Here is a 15,066-nt window from a genome sequence, read left to right as displayed (position 1 = left end):
GCAACTATTGAGCAGAGCGTCGAGGACGAAGCGCGCTGATTCCATCCATGGTTATGGAGCCTTTTTTGGAAAGTTCATTAGACCCAAAGAAGCAGCTCTCAAAAGGCGATATCTATACTCTGTTGTATAGCACTCTCGCCCATATGTTCCATGGATACATTGGATTCAAATAAAGTCGGTCTATAAGACAAGCTTACGACTGAAAATGAAAAAGTGTCGAAACAAAATGGAATTGGAACATTAAAAAGTAAATGAAGTGGAAATAAAAAAATAGAAGAAAATGGAGTGGAGTGACTACTATTTTAATGTAAATAAAGGAAATAAAAATGAAAGGTGTTGAAACAATGTGGAATTGGAACACTCATAATTGAATCATAATATAAATTAGAACATTCAAAATATAATTTGATGCGCTTAAAATAAAAATACAGAAGAAATAATTTGTGGAACGAAGTGGAAATGAAACACAAAAATTTAAAGAATTTTATATTCACGTATTTTAGTAAATGGACTTCGAATATTAAAAAAGCAAATGGAGTGAAAATAAAAAAATAGGAACAAAATGAAATGGAACATACAAATCTAATTTAATGCGACATTCAAACTTACTACTACTTTTATTAAAATAAAATGAAAATAAATCAAATATAAATGGAAACTGTTGGAACTAAAAAAGTGAATTTAATGCAACAAATATTAAAAAAAAACGTAAGAAATATTTTGTGGAACGCAGTAGAAATGAAATACACAAATTTGCAACTTTTTAAAGAAATAAATGGAACTTTTTATGGCAATTGAATGGAAAATGAAAGAGTGTCGGAACGTAATGGACTTCGAATACCAAAAAAGTAAATGGTATGGAAATAAAAAATTGCAATAAAATGGCATTGGTACATTAAGAATCTAATTTAATGCGACACACTTACTACTACTTACCACTACTTTCATGGAAATGGAATAGAAATAAAGCAAATTAAAGGAAAAGTATTGAAACGAAATGGAATTGGAACATACGAAATTTAATTTGATGCGCCTAAAATGAAAAGACGCACAAAATATTTTGTGGAACGTTGTGGAAATGAAACAAAAAATTTCAAATTTTCATATTCAGCGTATTTTATTTTCAGTGTCTCATGCATTTACTTTGTAGCTTTTTACAATGATTTTATTTGTACAGGTGTTAATATGTTTTCTTGTGTGTGTTTGTGTAGAAGAAATGTGGGAAGTTTTTGTCTGCTGATTTCTTTCAAATGCTTTAGTTGTAATCATTTACATTGAGACTGTATAACAGCACAAGAAGAGCACATGCACACGTATTGGTTAAATGTATTTCTTTTTTTTGTAATTTTATTTATCTTTTTTTCAGGGCTTGGACTGCATATTTTTATTAAATTGTTTTCACATTGAACTTTTTTTGTAACAAACAAATTTGTACGGTACACATATTGGAAATAATTTTGAAAAAACATGTAAGCGCTTCTTTGTTAGTTTCTTATGCAGGGAACAGATGAAATAATTTTTTTAAACTGTTATCTAACGTTTATTAAAACACTGGCTGCCTGTGGTGGCTTCTGCTTCATATTTTTTCATAACAAAAAATTTGGTTTATTTTTGTTTAGCTTCAATTTGTTCTCATTAGGTTGGTTTTACTGTAATTACATATACACTTATTTAATTATGCTTACAATCTCGGTTTAAATTTTCTTCATTTATATATTTTCTTTATACATTGGTGGGTTACAATTATTTCGAATGCATTTCTTTCATATGTATTTCTGTGTTTGTATGTATGTGTATGAGTAGGTTTATATACTCAGCGTTGTGTATGTATGTATGCACTATATATTCATGAACTCTCATATACACACTTTATAGACAATTTACTATTTTGTTACATATGTATATATGTTCATTAATTACCATTTAACAGCACAAATAGTTTGATGAGCTATTCTCCAGTTGAGTTGTGGCCACTGTTAATTTAAAAATTGTTAAATAAACCAATAAGTTTATACAAAAATGTAGTTTAATAGCGACAGTGGTGGTTGGCAGTGCAGCATTTGTGTATGAAAAGAGTTTCCAATAAAAATTTTGTTAGCGGAACATAATGGAAATGAAACGAAAATATTGAAATTTATATATCTAGTTTATGGAAAGCAATTTCAAATAAAAATTCGCGCCTAAACTAAAATTGGAACGGAGTGGAATTGAAACATATAAAAGGAATGCCATGGGATTCGAACATGCCTAACATAATAATCTTAACTAGCAATTATAAAAGAAATTAACTGAAAATATGTTGAGGAACAATATGAAAGTGAAATGCTATGCTTCGAATTGAAATTGAAAATTGCATAATTTGTTGTTGTTTCATAATAAATATTATTTCATTAGCAAAAATGGTATGCATGTGTAGATCAAATTAAAATAATAATAACTGGCCCAAAATATTATTGGAACGATTTGGAAATGAAACATTGAACAGAAACGTTATGGAATTTGAACATAACAAATATAAAAATCATAATTTAAATGTGCAAAATTTGTTGATCTAACATACTTAATATTATTTTATAAGCAAATTTTACATATAAAAAAATATCATAAAAGTATAAGTTGAAACGTAGTGGAAGTGAACCGAAAGAAAAATGAAAGTAAATAAAACTAGAAAAAATCACAAAATTATATTTTTTGACAATAAACAATTATAAAATGGATGTAATTTTAATATAACATTAGAAAACATTTTTAATTCATATTGAAACGGTATGGAATTAATGCGAAACAAGATGAAAATAAAACAAAAGACTGTAAAAAAATGAAATTAATTGCATAAAAAAGTTGAAATTAAGAGAACACGGCATTTAGGAAATAGAAATATTTAAAATTAAATGGAATTGCGTGGAACAAATTGAAAATGAAACGAAATGCTGAAATTAAAAAAGAAACTATTGCAGAAATATGCCAAAATTTAAAAATATTGTTTATTAAAAATATTATATACTATACAAGAAAACAATATAAATTTTTAAACAACTTGAAATTGGTAAGAAACAAAATGGAAATGAAATGAAGCGTGGCGAAATTTGAGAATATTTGCAGAAATACGCCAAAATTAAAAGAAAATGATTGCAGTCATTTGGCGAAATAAAGAAAAAAGGTACAAATATGAAATAAAAATTTTTGAAACAGAATGGCAATGGGGCGAAACAAAATGAAAGTGAAACGAAATGCTGAAATTAAAAGAAAATGATTGCAGTCATTTGGCGAAATAAAGAAAAAAGGTACAAATATGAAATAAAAATTTTTGAAACAGAATGGCAATGGGGCGGAACAAAATGAAAATGAAACGAAATGCTGAAAATAAAAGAAAATAATTGCAGTCATGTGCCGAAATAAAGAAAAAAGGTAAAAGGTACAAATGTGAAATAAAAATGTTTGGAACAAAATGGCAATGGGGCGGAACAAAATGAAAATGAAACGAAATGTTGAAATAAAAACGAATTGTTGAAATATGCTGAAACTGATATAAAAATTGTTATAGTTAGGGTCTGCCCTGTTGGTACGCGGTGGAATTGAAACAAAAGTTAAAAAATAAAAATTTTGATTTAGTTTACGTAGTACTAAAGCCGTTTTTATAACAACTGCTCTACCCACACACACGCTGCCGCCAGCAAACCGCTTTAAATCAATCTGTGTTTTGCTTTGCCTATTTCTTTAGAAATACTGGACTTCCTTTGGCGTTTGAATACCTATGTTTATGTTTGTATATATGTACAAGCTTAAAGTGTTTTGGTTTTTTATACATATATACATACACATATATATGTTTGCTTTACTTTTTATTTTTATTTATTACTATTATTATTATTTTTTTGTTCTTTGTTTTATTGGTACATATTTACTTATATACCTATGTACAAACATATGTATGTATAATAAACTTATGCGTTTGTAGTAAATTTCGCGCGATTTTGTTGTAGTTTTTTTCGTCTAAATACTAAATCGTATCAAAATTTGTCGAGAACTTTTGCTTTTCACTGGTTTTTGAAAATTTTTTGTATTTTTTTTCTACTTTAAAGGTTTTTGTTTTAATTTTTAGTTATTTTTATTTTTATTTTTAATATTTGCTTTTCATGTTTTATGTTATTGAAAATATTTTTATTTTAGTAAATATATTTTCTATTTTTTATTTTTACAAATAGTTTATTTTTTACAAATATTTTTTTTTACTTATTTTTTATTATTATTATATTTTTTTGTAATTTTGTGTTGCTGTAGTATATTTGTATGCATGTACATATGTATGTATGTTTGAGTTTTAATTTACACCCATTTTAAACTATTTTTACTGTTTCTTCTATTTTGCTTCTGATTAGTAGTAAATACATATGAATGTATGTATGTGATTAAATTATTAAAAATTATATTTTACTATGGAAAATTATATATTTAAAAAAATTTACTTTTAACAATTTATATATTTTTTTGAATTTTTTTTTTTGAAAATTTAAAAAAAGATATTTTTGAAAAATTCTACATTAATAAAAAATAATATTTTTTCGAAAATTATATATTTTGAAATTTTTTTCTTTTAAAAATTTATAAATTTTTTCAAAAATTTTATATATTTAAAAATTTTTTACATTCAAAAATTCAAAGATATTTTTGGAAAATTATATTTTAATGAAAAATTATATTATTTGCAAAAGTTATATATTTTAAAAATTTTTGACTTCTTAAAATTTCTAAATTTTTTTGAAAATTTCATATTTTGTATCGAAAATTACATATTTTGCAAAAATTTAAAAAATTTGAAAATTTGTATAAATTTTTTTTTGAAAATTATATACAAATATGAAAATAATATATAAAAAAAATGTTTTTTTTTTTAATTTATGTATGGAATTCTGTTAAAATTTTAATTTTTAAAATTTTATTATTTTTTGGAAAATTACATATATACTTTTTGAAAATTATAAAATTATATATTAAAAAAAATATAATATATTTTTTGAAAATTTTCTATTTTGTGTTAAACAATATTATTTTTATTTTCTTATAACCCTCTATTTTTTACAATAATTTTTCGCACTTCCATTTCTTTTCTTCTTTTATATCAGTTTGTATTCTCCTTTTATTTGTTTGTATGTATAAATATTTTGCTATTTACTGGTAGTTGCCATATTTTACAATATACATTATTATGTTTATATATATTTTTTTATATACTTTTTTGCTGCTGTAAAGGTACGATTTGCCAATATACATACATACATATATATTTTTCGGTCTTCATATTCATAAATATATTTTTTACGCCACACATGTACAAATTAGCTTTTATTATTTTTTTTAATTATGCTGCAATAAAGTGCTGTTTTAAAAATTCAGCCGATTGAAACTATTTTTGTTAATTTTTTTAATTAAATTAATTTTTGTAATTTAATTAATTTTTTTATAATTAATTATTTTTTTTTAATTTAATTTTTTTTTAAATTATTATTTTTTTTTTAATTAAATTAATTTTTTTAATTTAATTATTTTTTTTAATTTAATTATTTTTTTTTAATTTAATAAGTTTTTATTTTTTATTTAATTTATTTTTCAGTTTTAATTTTTCCGTCAAATATACAGTTATACTTGTAAAACGTGGCTATGTACATACATACATTTATAATATATAGTTAATATATAATATACGTTTAATCTATGTATAGTATATAAGGGTATAATTTACTATATTTATCTGTTAGTTGCTTGTGTTTGCGTGTGTAACGTTTCATATAACTGTATATATGTATAACTATAATTACATAGGTACATATGTATAATAATATATTTTTTTTGTAGTTTTTTAAGTATTACAAGATTTCTTTTTTACATTTCACATATAAATTTTCCTAATTATGTACTAAATTTAGTTTTCACAATTAATTACACAAAAAATGCGCGTTTTTTAATTAATATTACTTTTTATTTTATTTATTTTTTTCTCAGTGAACGGTTAGAATTTTTTATTGGCCTTTACCAAACAACTTTTATTGATTTTGTTTTTACAATAATGCATTTTTTTTTTTCAAATTTACTTATACCACGAATTTTAGCTACGAATTGTCGCAATTTTTACACATACATACACAGTAAAGTGTGAAAAAAATTTATTTATTTTTTCAAAATATTTTTCACTTAGACAAATTCTTTCTTTACCAATAAACCGTTAAATTAAAAAAAAAGTTTTATATTAGTCTTTGTTTTTCAGTAAGCGTTTTAGGTTCATATTTTGTTCTCATTCAGCATAACAATTTTCTCGTTTGAAATTTGCTCTCCCTCTCACTGTAAACCGTACTTAAGGTTTTCAGAAATTCTCCTTCAAACTTTAGTATATTTGTTCAAATACTATAAATTTATGTAATTTTTATTCAATGGGGTGAATGTGACAGTTGAAGGCATGTTAGTTTCGATTTCGACACACAAATACATATACATACATATACTTCGAGTAGTAAAGCATACTTTTAGGTGGTTGACATATACTGCGCGGTAATTTATACGCTCACATACAGTTGCGAGCATTGAAATAGTAGTGCCTATTGGCCAAGAGAGTTTTGCTTTAAATTTTGTTTATTTTATGATATTGTCTTCGATCATTATTTTAGTTATATTCTCTGAAGTATAACGGTCCTGTTATTCACAACAATAAGTGTGCAACACTTACCGTTACTTTTTTAGAGCCAATTTTATTGGGATATCTGTTTTTATGAGCGAGCAATAGAATAGTAGTGAACGGTGAGCTGATTACAAACAGATCATTTTTACTAAAAAAAATTTAATTTTATCACACAAAAAGTAAGTTTCCTAATCTTTTATATATTATTCAATGCAAAAAGCAAAACAAATATGACTTTGTCCCTTTTATTGGGCCGGGGGAAGCCCTGTAGTGAAGAAAAACGAGAATGGATTCAATCTGTCATAAAAAACGGTAAATCCTACAAGGGAGTGGAAAGACTTGTAGGGTGTTAAGCCACAACGATTCGCAATGCCATTATTTATAAATAAAATACAAAAAAAGTGGCGCAAGACGGATTCTTTCTGAGAATTTTACACGAATAGTTGTAAGATGTGCCAAGACTCGACCTAGAATGTCAGCTATGGAGATTCGGAATGAACTTAACCTGGCCTGCGGTGTTCATACAGTGAGAAGACTTCTACATGAACATAATTTATATGTCCGCAGTCCTCGAAAAGTACCGTTATTAAAAAAAAAATCATGTAGCAAGACGTCTTAAATTCGCCAAAGGACACCTGAATTGGCCGATTGAGAAATGGCGCAGCATCTTGTGGACAGACGTGTCGAAAGTTGTTCTATACGGCGGTAAAGGGTCCTGTCAGTGTCTAAGACGCTCCCCTAATACAGAGTACGACCCCAGATTCAGCACAAAAACTTTGAAGCATGGCGGTTTGAATATCATGGTTTGGGCTGTTTATCTTACAGGCCAAATTTTTTTGTGTAGTCCCAATTTACAAGATTACTGGCATAATATCCGATACACATAGTGGATATAATGCAGCATATTATGATACTATTTGCTGAAGAAGACATGCCGCTGAAAAGGATATTTCAGCAGGATAATGGTCCGAAGCACACCAGTAGGGTGGCAAAATAGTGGTTTCGGGTCAATGGAGTTGAGGTCATGGATAGGCCAGCTCAATCCCCTGGCCTCAATCCTATTGAAAACCGTTGGGCAGATGTCAAGAAAGCCGTGTGGAAGGATAAACACAAAAACAACAACGAATTGTGGACCGTAGTGCAGCAATCATGGCAGAGCATACCACTGAAAAGATGCCACAGTCTCGTAGATTCTCTGAAGAAGCGATGTATTGCTGTTATCAAAAATCATGGCCACGCTACCAAGTACTAAGATCTCCTATAGACGAAACTTGCAAAAATCCTTCAGTATTTTTTAAAAAAATTTTTTTTTACTTTACTACTATTTTACTGCTCCACAAAATTTTCATACATAAATACATCTTTGTAAATAAACACATCTTGTACATATTCAAATCTAAATATTTTTAGTGGTAAACATAGCCTGGTAAATATGATCCACTTTCGCATTTCAATGGATGTTAAAATTGTTTGGCATGTTACATAACTCACAGATATGTAAAGCTCTAACACCCACTACTATTTCAATGCTCGCAGCTGTACATATATGGAAACATACAGTTAGGCGGGTACACATATTAATGTGCATAGTTGTTGGTTGGGCACATCACATACGGCTAAATTAAAGTTGACGTGGTGGTTGGTGTTGGCATATAGAGTTTATGGATTAGAGGGTAAGGGAAGAAGTAAAATATTTTGTGGTAATGCACCAAACAAAAATTTTTTATATCATAATATTATTTAAAACAAAAATTATTTATTATTAAAAATTAAAAAAAAATAAATGTATAAATTGTTGTGAAATGCCTGCGGAACGCCATTGTAATGAAACCAAACATCTTTAATTGTGTAAAAATACATAAAACATTGAGGTTTACATTTAAAGTGCACTTAAGATTGTAAATTAGCGTGTGAAACGATATGGAATCGGAACGGAACGAATTGGAATTTGAGTGGAACATCAAAATAATTGCAGCAAACACTTCAACAATAAAAATATGCGAAAATAAAAATTATGTAGCTTAAAAAAAACACTAAGATTTCACAAGAAACTTAAAGGAAATGGAACAAATGTAAAATATTAAACAGAAAACCGAAATTATGTAGAAAATTTCTGTAATAAATGCAAAGGGTCTTGAAAATCATATTAAAATCGTTATGGAATGAAGTGGCATTGGAACAAGATAATTTAACACCTTTTACAAAGGCTGAAAGGCTGAAAGGCTAAAATAAAGCAATAAATAATGTGAAACTCAATATTTAAATAAGAAATGCTATGGAAATTAATATGTACATGTATTATATAAAAAATGAACTTAATAAACTGAACAATGTATTAAATAAGGAACGAAACGAGAATTAATAAACTCTGTAACGTAAAATTTCCTGGCATGGCTAAAATCGTTAAAATGTGCTTAAATATGATGTGGAACGGAATGGAATTGGAACGGAACTAAATGAAATCGACACATAACAGAGAAAAAACATGAGAAAATCCCCTATTCTTTATTCTTCTATTTGTTAGTAGAAACTTTTATTCATACATACTTTTAAAGCTCGGGTAAAGTGCTGTGCGCCCCGAAGTGGGAATGGAATGTTTTGAATTTAAAAGCAACAAAGTTAAAATTCGTTAAAATTTTGCCGGGTATATTAATTTCGCTGTAAAACAATTTTTTGTGCAATTAGTTTAAACGAAATACAAATTATGGCAGTGGAACGCTTTGGAAATCATATATTCACATTGTCTAAATGTCAAAATTGTGCGTGTTTTCATATCACGTCAAAGTTCTGCTTAACGAAAGAGTATAACGTCGGTGTATCCCAAAGGTATTTGGAAATGAAACATTGGTTTAAGTATTTTCTAACTTAAGTCCCGAGAGAGAGCGCTGAAATTGTCAAGGTGACCTGCCCACAAACCGAATACACTCACCACCAACTACCAACCACCGATCCTCCTCTATTCTGCATATTTAGTGCCTACGACCACTATTACTACCGCCACCATCGCTGCTGCCCGACGCGCCATCTGCCGCCCAACGCTTACGACGCGATTTTTGCATTTGAGCCGCAACACGACTCGTACTCGGCGCGGCCTCAAAGCTCGCATACATCTCTACCTCGTTATCTAATGCGTCGTAGGTTTCCGTGGAGACGCCACGCACAGATATCGCGATCGCACGTGCATACTGTTCTTCTTCCGCTTCGTCGTCGCCATCGGCATCACGATCATCACTTGTGCGTCTCCTCATGACGCTGCCACCGCCACCACCTTCACCATGCTCGAAATCGAAACTAACATTCTTACTATCTCATCCACCCCGATGCACTTGTACCGTCGCCTCGGCTGATTCTTGGCTGCGCAACTGCTGCCGGTACTCGTCCAGCTCCTGCATGCGATAGGTGCCTAGGTTCACCTGCATCATAAGTGTCTCCATGATGCGTTCGTTTTTGAGCGCTTTCGAGGGCAAGACCACCGTCAAGAGTTCGCTCGGTGATATGCGACACAGATTGAGATCGCGCGTCAAACGTTCCATAATGCATTCGAACTCGAATTGTGTATCCTTATTGGGATGATTTTTCATTTTCGCCACCTTGTTTTTCGCCCACATCAGCATCGCTTCGAATTTGCGTATCTCGGGTGTTTGTAATTCCCGATTCATAATCATCTGCACCATCGATTCGGAGAGATTAAGATATTCGGGACATTTGAAGAGCGCATGCGCTTTGTTCTCTACAAAGGAGAGTATCATGTTGACCAACTCGGAGGCGGACGTGTAGCGCCAGTAGTAGTTCTCCAGCGAAATCAGCATCGGGCAGACAACCTCGATGCGTAGGAACTGTTTGCAATGGTGAAAGCAAGCCTGCAACAGCTCAGGTAGATCATAGTGCTCCGCAGCGCAAAGCAAACCTACAAGCAATCCCAAAAAATAGAAATATACATTATATTGCGCTGATCTTGAAAAAATCTTCGGATGCTTACCTGGTATGGAGACACAGGTCAGCGGACACGTGCCCGTATGTAGATAATCCAACAGCACTCGAAATGTGTCTGGATCGAACTCGATGATGTTGAACTCTGTCTGCGCCAACTTCGCGCGATCGACCTTTTGTGCATCGGCACACACCGAGAGCCGCGGCACGGCCAGCTGATTATTGCCCGGCTTATCCTTATCCTTGTCTTTGCTGTCTCGATCTGCAGAGATAGAAGCAAAGCAGCGAAGAAAAACGAAAACCAAAATTGCGCACGAACCGATAGACGAAATGAAATTCATAAAAGGACATAAGTGGAACCGATGATTCGTAAAAATTAAGCGAGAAGTGTGGCAGTGTGGAAGTCGAGAGTAGTATGAAATGTTTATGAGAATGATATGAATGATAAAAAGAGAGAGAAGAACAGAAATGAAATGCATTTTTATGCATTACAATGAGTTATTTGTTAGTTTTTTGATAATGACCATTTTTATTTTATAAGAAAGTAAATAGCACAGATTTACGTACAAATTACAACATGAACGGTGAGGTGAAAAAGTGGCAAAATGTGTGGATTTGTGAATAAAAATACAGTAAAGTAACATATAAGCACGGTGAATATGTATTTATAAAGAAAAATATGAAATGAGCATGATTTGTTGTGTGTGGTGAGTTTGATAAAGAATTTTATTATAGGAAATTTAGTTTATTAAGTGTGGTGAAAAATTGAAAGTGTGGTGAGTTTTACAAAATATAAGTTTTATGATGCAGTTTTTTTTATATGTAAATGTAAAATGTTAACTTGGAACAGTACAAAGTGATATGCAGTTATATCAGACAGATGTGTATTTTTGTCCGATTATAACGGTATAATGATATATAATTTTAATTAAAGCGTGATATGGAAAATTTAAAGTTCGATTTGTTAAAATCAAATGCATGGTTTTGGCGCAAATATTTTTTTTATCAAAATGTGTGGTGAATTTGGTAGTTATTATATTTCCGACATGTTTTAAAGTTAAAGTTTTTTTTTTAAGATATAGCAGTTTTTGTGGAAGTAAAAAGTTTGCATGTTTTTTGCAATGTGTGGTGAGTTTTGTGGTGAATATGTTTTCGTCAATGTTTTTGTAACATGTTTATATTTTTAAAATTTCAATAACGGTGTGCCATATAGTATTATGAATAGCAGGCTCAGCAAAATGTGGTGAATTTAACATAGTTGTTGTGTATACATGTGTTGGTTTCATTGGCGTATTTAGTATATTTGTATCGAGTTTTTTCATTGATGTATGTATTTCGCACAATTTGAAATTTTGTACATTTAATTGGTGGTGAATATGATTCATAGACAAAATTTAACATAATATTAAGAAAAGATTTAGCATGACAAAGTTATTACGAGATTTGCGCACAAACAACAAATATATTGATGGAAAGTTGTTTTATAAAGTGTGGTGAATTTCAAAATAATTTTAAAATATGCATAGATCCGTAAAAGGAAGTTAATAAATTTCGTAAACAATTTGTTTGAGAATTAAAAGGCATTCGTGGTAAATAAAATATACGTGGTGAATAAAGCAGACCAATGTGTACAATTTTAAAATGCATTCAAATTTAAAATAATTATTTTTTCAATACGAAATCAAAATTAATATGACGTAAACTCGAAACACAACACATTACAAACGACAAAATGTGCCGTTGTTAGTGGTGAGTTTCAAAATATCGATTATACAAGCATTAGTTTAATAGTAGTATAAGTTCGAGTATATTTATATATAAAAAAGTAGTTCACAAAATACGAGTTCCAAGGCATTGGAGGCACCATCACAATAATCAACGAACGTTCAAGGTGTTTATTTTACACGGCAGACAGGGAAGATACATTACGAATTGGTTCAACACACGCACAGAGAGTAGAAGAAAGGAATAAAAAGAAAAAAAAACACACATCGATATATTTGTATTCATGTGGACTGAGACTCTTACTGGAACAATCCGTTGAAGATATCCATTTCTTTTTATCCTCCGGATTCAGTTGATTCGTATTCTTATTACGTATCGAACGACCCCAACCGGCGGTGATGGTACCCAGCCGGCTAAAAGCGCGCTTTACCATAGGCGATGATGGCACACTCTTCGGCCGTATCGAATCGGAATCGGGCACTGTGAGATAGTTGTTGCTTTTCGGCTTTTGATTTTGCGGTGACACGAGTGAGGGTGCGGGGCGTGCGAAAATTTCGGCGACTGGTATTTGTGGCGAACCAAAACCGGTCTGTATGCCGTAAAGCATTTCCTTTTAGATGAAACAAGCGAGAGCGATTAATATATCGTTGTGAGTGGCATAAAGTTGAGAGAACGGGAGTGAATGCCATTCCAGCAGTTATGCGCTCCACTTACCTGAAAGACACGACTGCGCACACCCAATATCGCGCGCACGCCTATGAAACGCGCCTTCTGCTTCGACTGCCCCACCAGGAAGACCACATCGAAGAGATGCGCATTTTGTAGGCACGACGGTTCTTCGTTTAAGAATACACGTGTAAAATCTTTCGCCAACTGATCGTAGTCTTCAAACTGATCGCGCACCGAATCCAGCAGCGGCGAAGAGGGACGCATATGACCTGTGAAGACGAGAGAGAGCGAGAGAGTTAGAGAGTGTGTTTGAAAGAAAAAGTGGAGTTTTTGGAAGTGCTACGGTGAAAAATAGCGGTGTAAACTTAAAGGTCAAAAATTATTTGAAAACTCGTTGAATAATTTTTTGAGAACTAAATAAGCTTTTAGGGGGTTAAGCACGGAGAATTTATACATAGATCAAAGGAGGTATTGTTTTTATATATTTATAAGGGCTTATTATTTCAAATTCTATATGAAAAAAATATAAAATTTGCAGAGCTAAGGTGCGACAAGTTCCAAGCAATGCATGCAGGCTGCAGTTAAGAGTTAAAAAGCTCCCAAAATATTTATGTAGCTCATTCTTGTTATAGAAATGAAATTTGAACTCAAAAAATATGTTTTTGTTTTTTGTTCATAAAATATATTTGAAAACAACATTTCATTCTGCATTATAAAGGGTGATTTTTTAAGAGCTTGATAACTTTTTTTTAAAAAAAAACGCATAAAATTTGCAAAATCTCATCGGTTCTTTATTTGAAACGTTAGATTGGTTCATGACATTTACTTTTTGAAGATAATTTCATTTAAATGTTGACCGCGGCTGCGTCTTAGGTGGTCCATTCGGAAAGTCCAATTTTGGGCAACTTTTTCGAGCATTTCGGCCGGAATAGCCCGAATTTCTTCGGAAATGTTGTCTTCCAAAGCTGGAATAGTTGCTGGCTTATTTCTGTAGACTTTAGACTTGACGTAGCCCCACAAAAAATAGTCTAAAGGCGTTAAATCGCATGATCTTGGTGGCCAACTTACGGGTCCATTTCTTGAGATGAATTGTTGTCCGAAGTTTTCCCTCAAAATGGCCATAGAATCGCGAGCTGTGTGGCATGTAGCGCCATCTTGTTGAAACCACATGTCAACCAAGTTCAGTTCTTCCATTTTTGGCAACAAAAAGTTTGTTAGCATCGAACGATAGCGATCGCCATTCACCGTAACGTTGCGTCCAACAGCATCTTTGAAAAAATACGGTCCAATGATTCCACCAGCGTACAAACCACACCAAACAGTGCATTTTTCGGGATGCATGGGCAGTTCTTGAACGGCTTCTGGTTGCTCTTCACCCCAAATGCGGCAATTTTGCTTATTTACGTAGCCATTCAACCAGAAATGAGCCTCATCGCTGAACAAAACACGCGCGCGAAACACATTTCGAACCGAACACTGATTTTGGTAATAAAATTCAATGATTTGCAAGCGTTGCTCGTTAGTAAGTCTATTCATGATGAAATGTCAAAGCATACTGAGCATCTTTCTCTTTGACACCATGTCTGAAATCCCACGTGATCTGTCAAATACTAATGCATGAAAATCCTAACCTCAAAAAAATCACCCGTTAATTATAAAACTTTCAAAAGCTTGAAAGCTTCCAAAAGCTTAGTACAATATAGCAGAGCTTTCAAGCTTTCAAAAGTTTTTTTTTAGTTAATAAAATATAAAATCATAAAATATATTTTCTGAAAATTAAAAATTTTTTTTCAACAAAGTTTTTTCTTTCATTTTTTTTAAATACGTAGATGTGTTTTTTTTTTATTTAAAAAAATGTTTTTGAAAACTAAAGTTTTTCAAATTTTTTTTTTGTTTTTGAAAACTAAAGTTTTTCAATTTTAAAAACCATAAAAAAAAAAAATTTTTTTTATCCAAATTTGGCATTTTTGTTGAAAACTAAATTTTGTTTAAAAAAATTTTATTTTTTAAATTTTTCTAAATTTAGGCTTTTTTTAACTCCACCCAAAAAACGAAACAAAAACGTGGTACTG

The 15,066-nt window shown here is 30.9% G+C and overlaps 2 protein-coding genes across 6 annotated transcripts in view; one reads left to right on the top strand and one right to left on the bottom strand.

Annotated features, from left to right (window-relative positions):
- Positions 1–15,066, top strand: part of LOC105228483 (uncharacterized) — a 33,295-nt gene that overhangs the window by 10,821 nt on the left and 7,408 nt on the right. The gene's annotated exons all lie outside the window — the stretch shown is intronic.
- The window catches only part of LOC105232229 (uncharacterized), a 271,887-nt gene continuing 263,376 nt past the window's right edge, over positions 6,556–15,066 (bottom strand). For 4 of the 5 annotated variants that reach the window (XM_029552761.2, XM_019992426.3, XM_049455938.1 and 1 more), the window contains 4 exons: positions 13,040–13,263; positions 12,629–12,935; positions 10,650–10,862; positions 6,556–10,577 (listed from right to left, as the gene is read on the bottom strand). In XM_029552761.2, the coding sequence (XP_029408621.2) occupies positions 9,979–10,577; positions 10,650–10,862; positions 12,629–12,935; positions 13,040–13,263 (1,343 nt within the window). In that variant the 3' untranslated portion in view covers positions 6,556–9,978. The remainder of the gene's footprint in view (positions 10,578–10,649; positions 10,863–12,628; positions 12,936–13,039; positions 13,264–15,066) is intronic. The other variant, XM_029552762.2, reaches the window with a different exon arrangement.

This window comes from Bactrocera dorsalis, chromosome 4 (assembly GCF_023373825.1).
Source record: "Bactrocera dorsalis isolate Fly_Bdor chromosome 4, ASM2337382v1, whole genome shotgun sequence".
NCBI classification, from domain to species: Eukaryota; Metazoa; Arthropoda; class Insecta; order Diptera; family Tephritidae; genus Bactrocera; species Bactrocera dorsalis.
The sequence above is the reverse complement of the archived record's forward strand: the minus strand, read 5'-3'. Positions and strand labels throughout refer to the sequence as shown.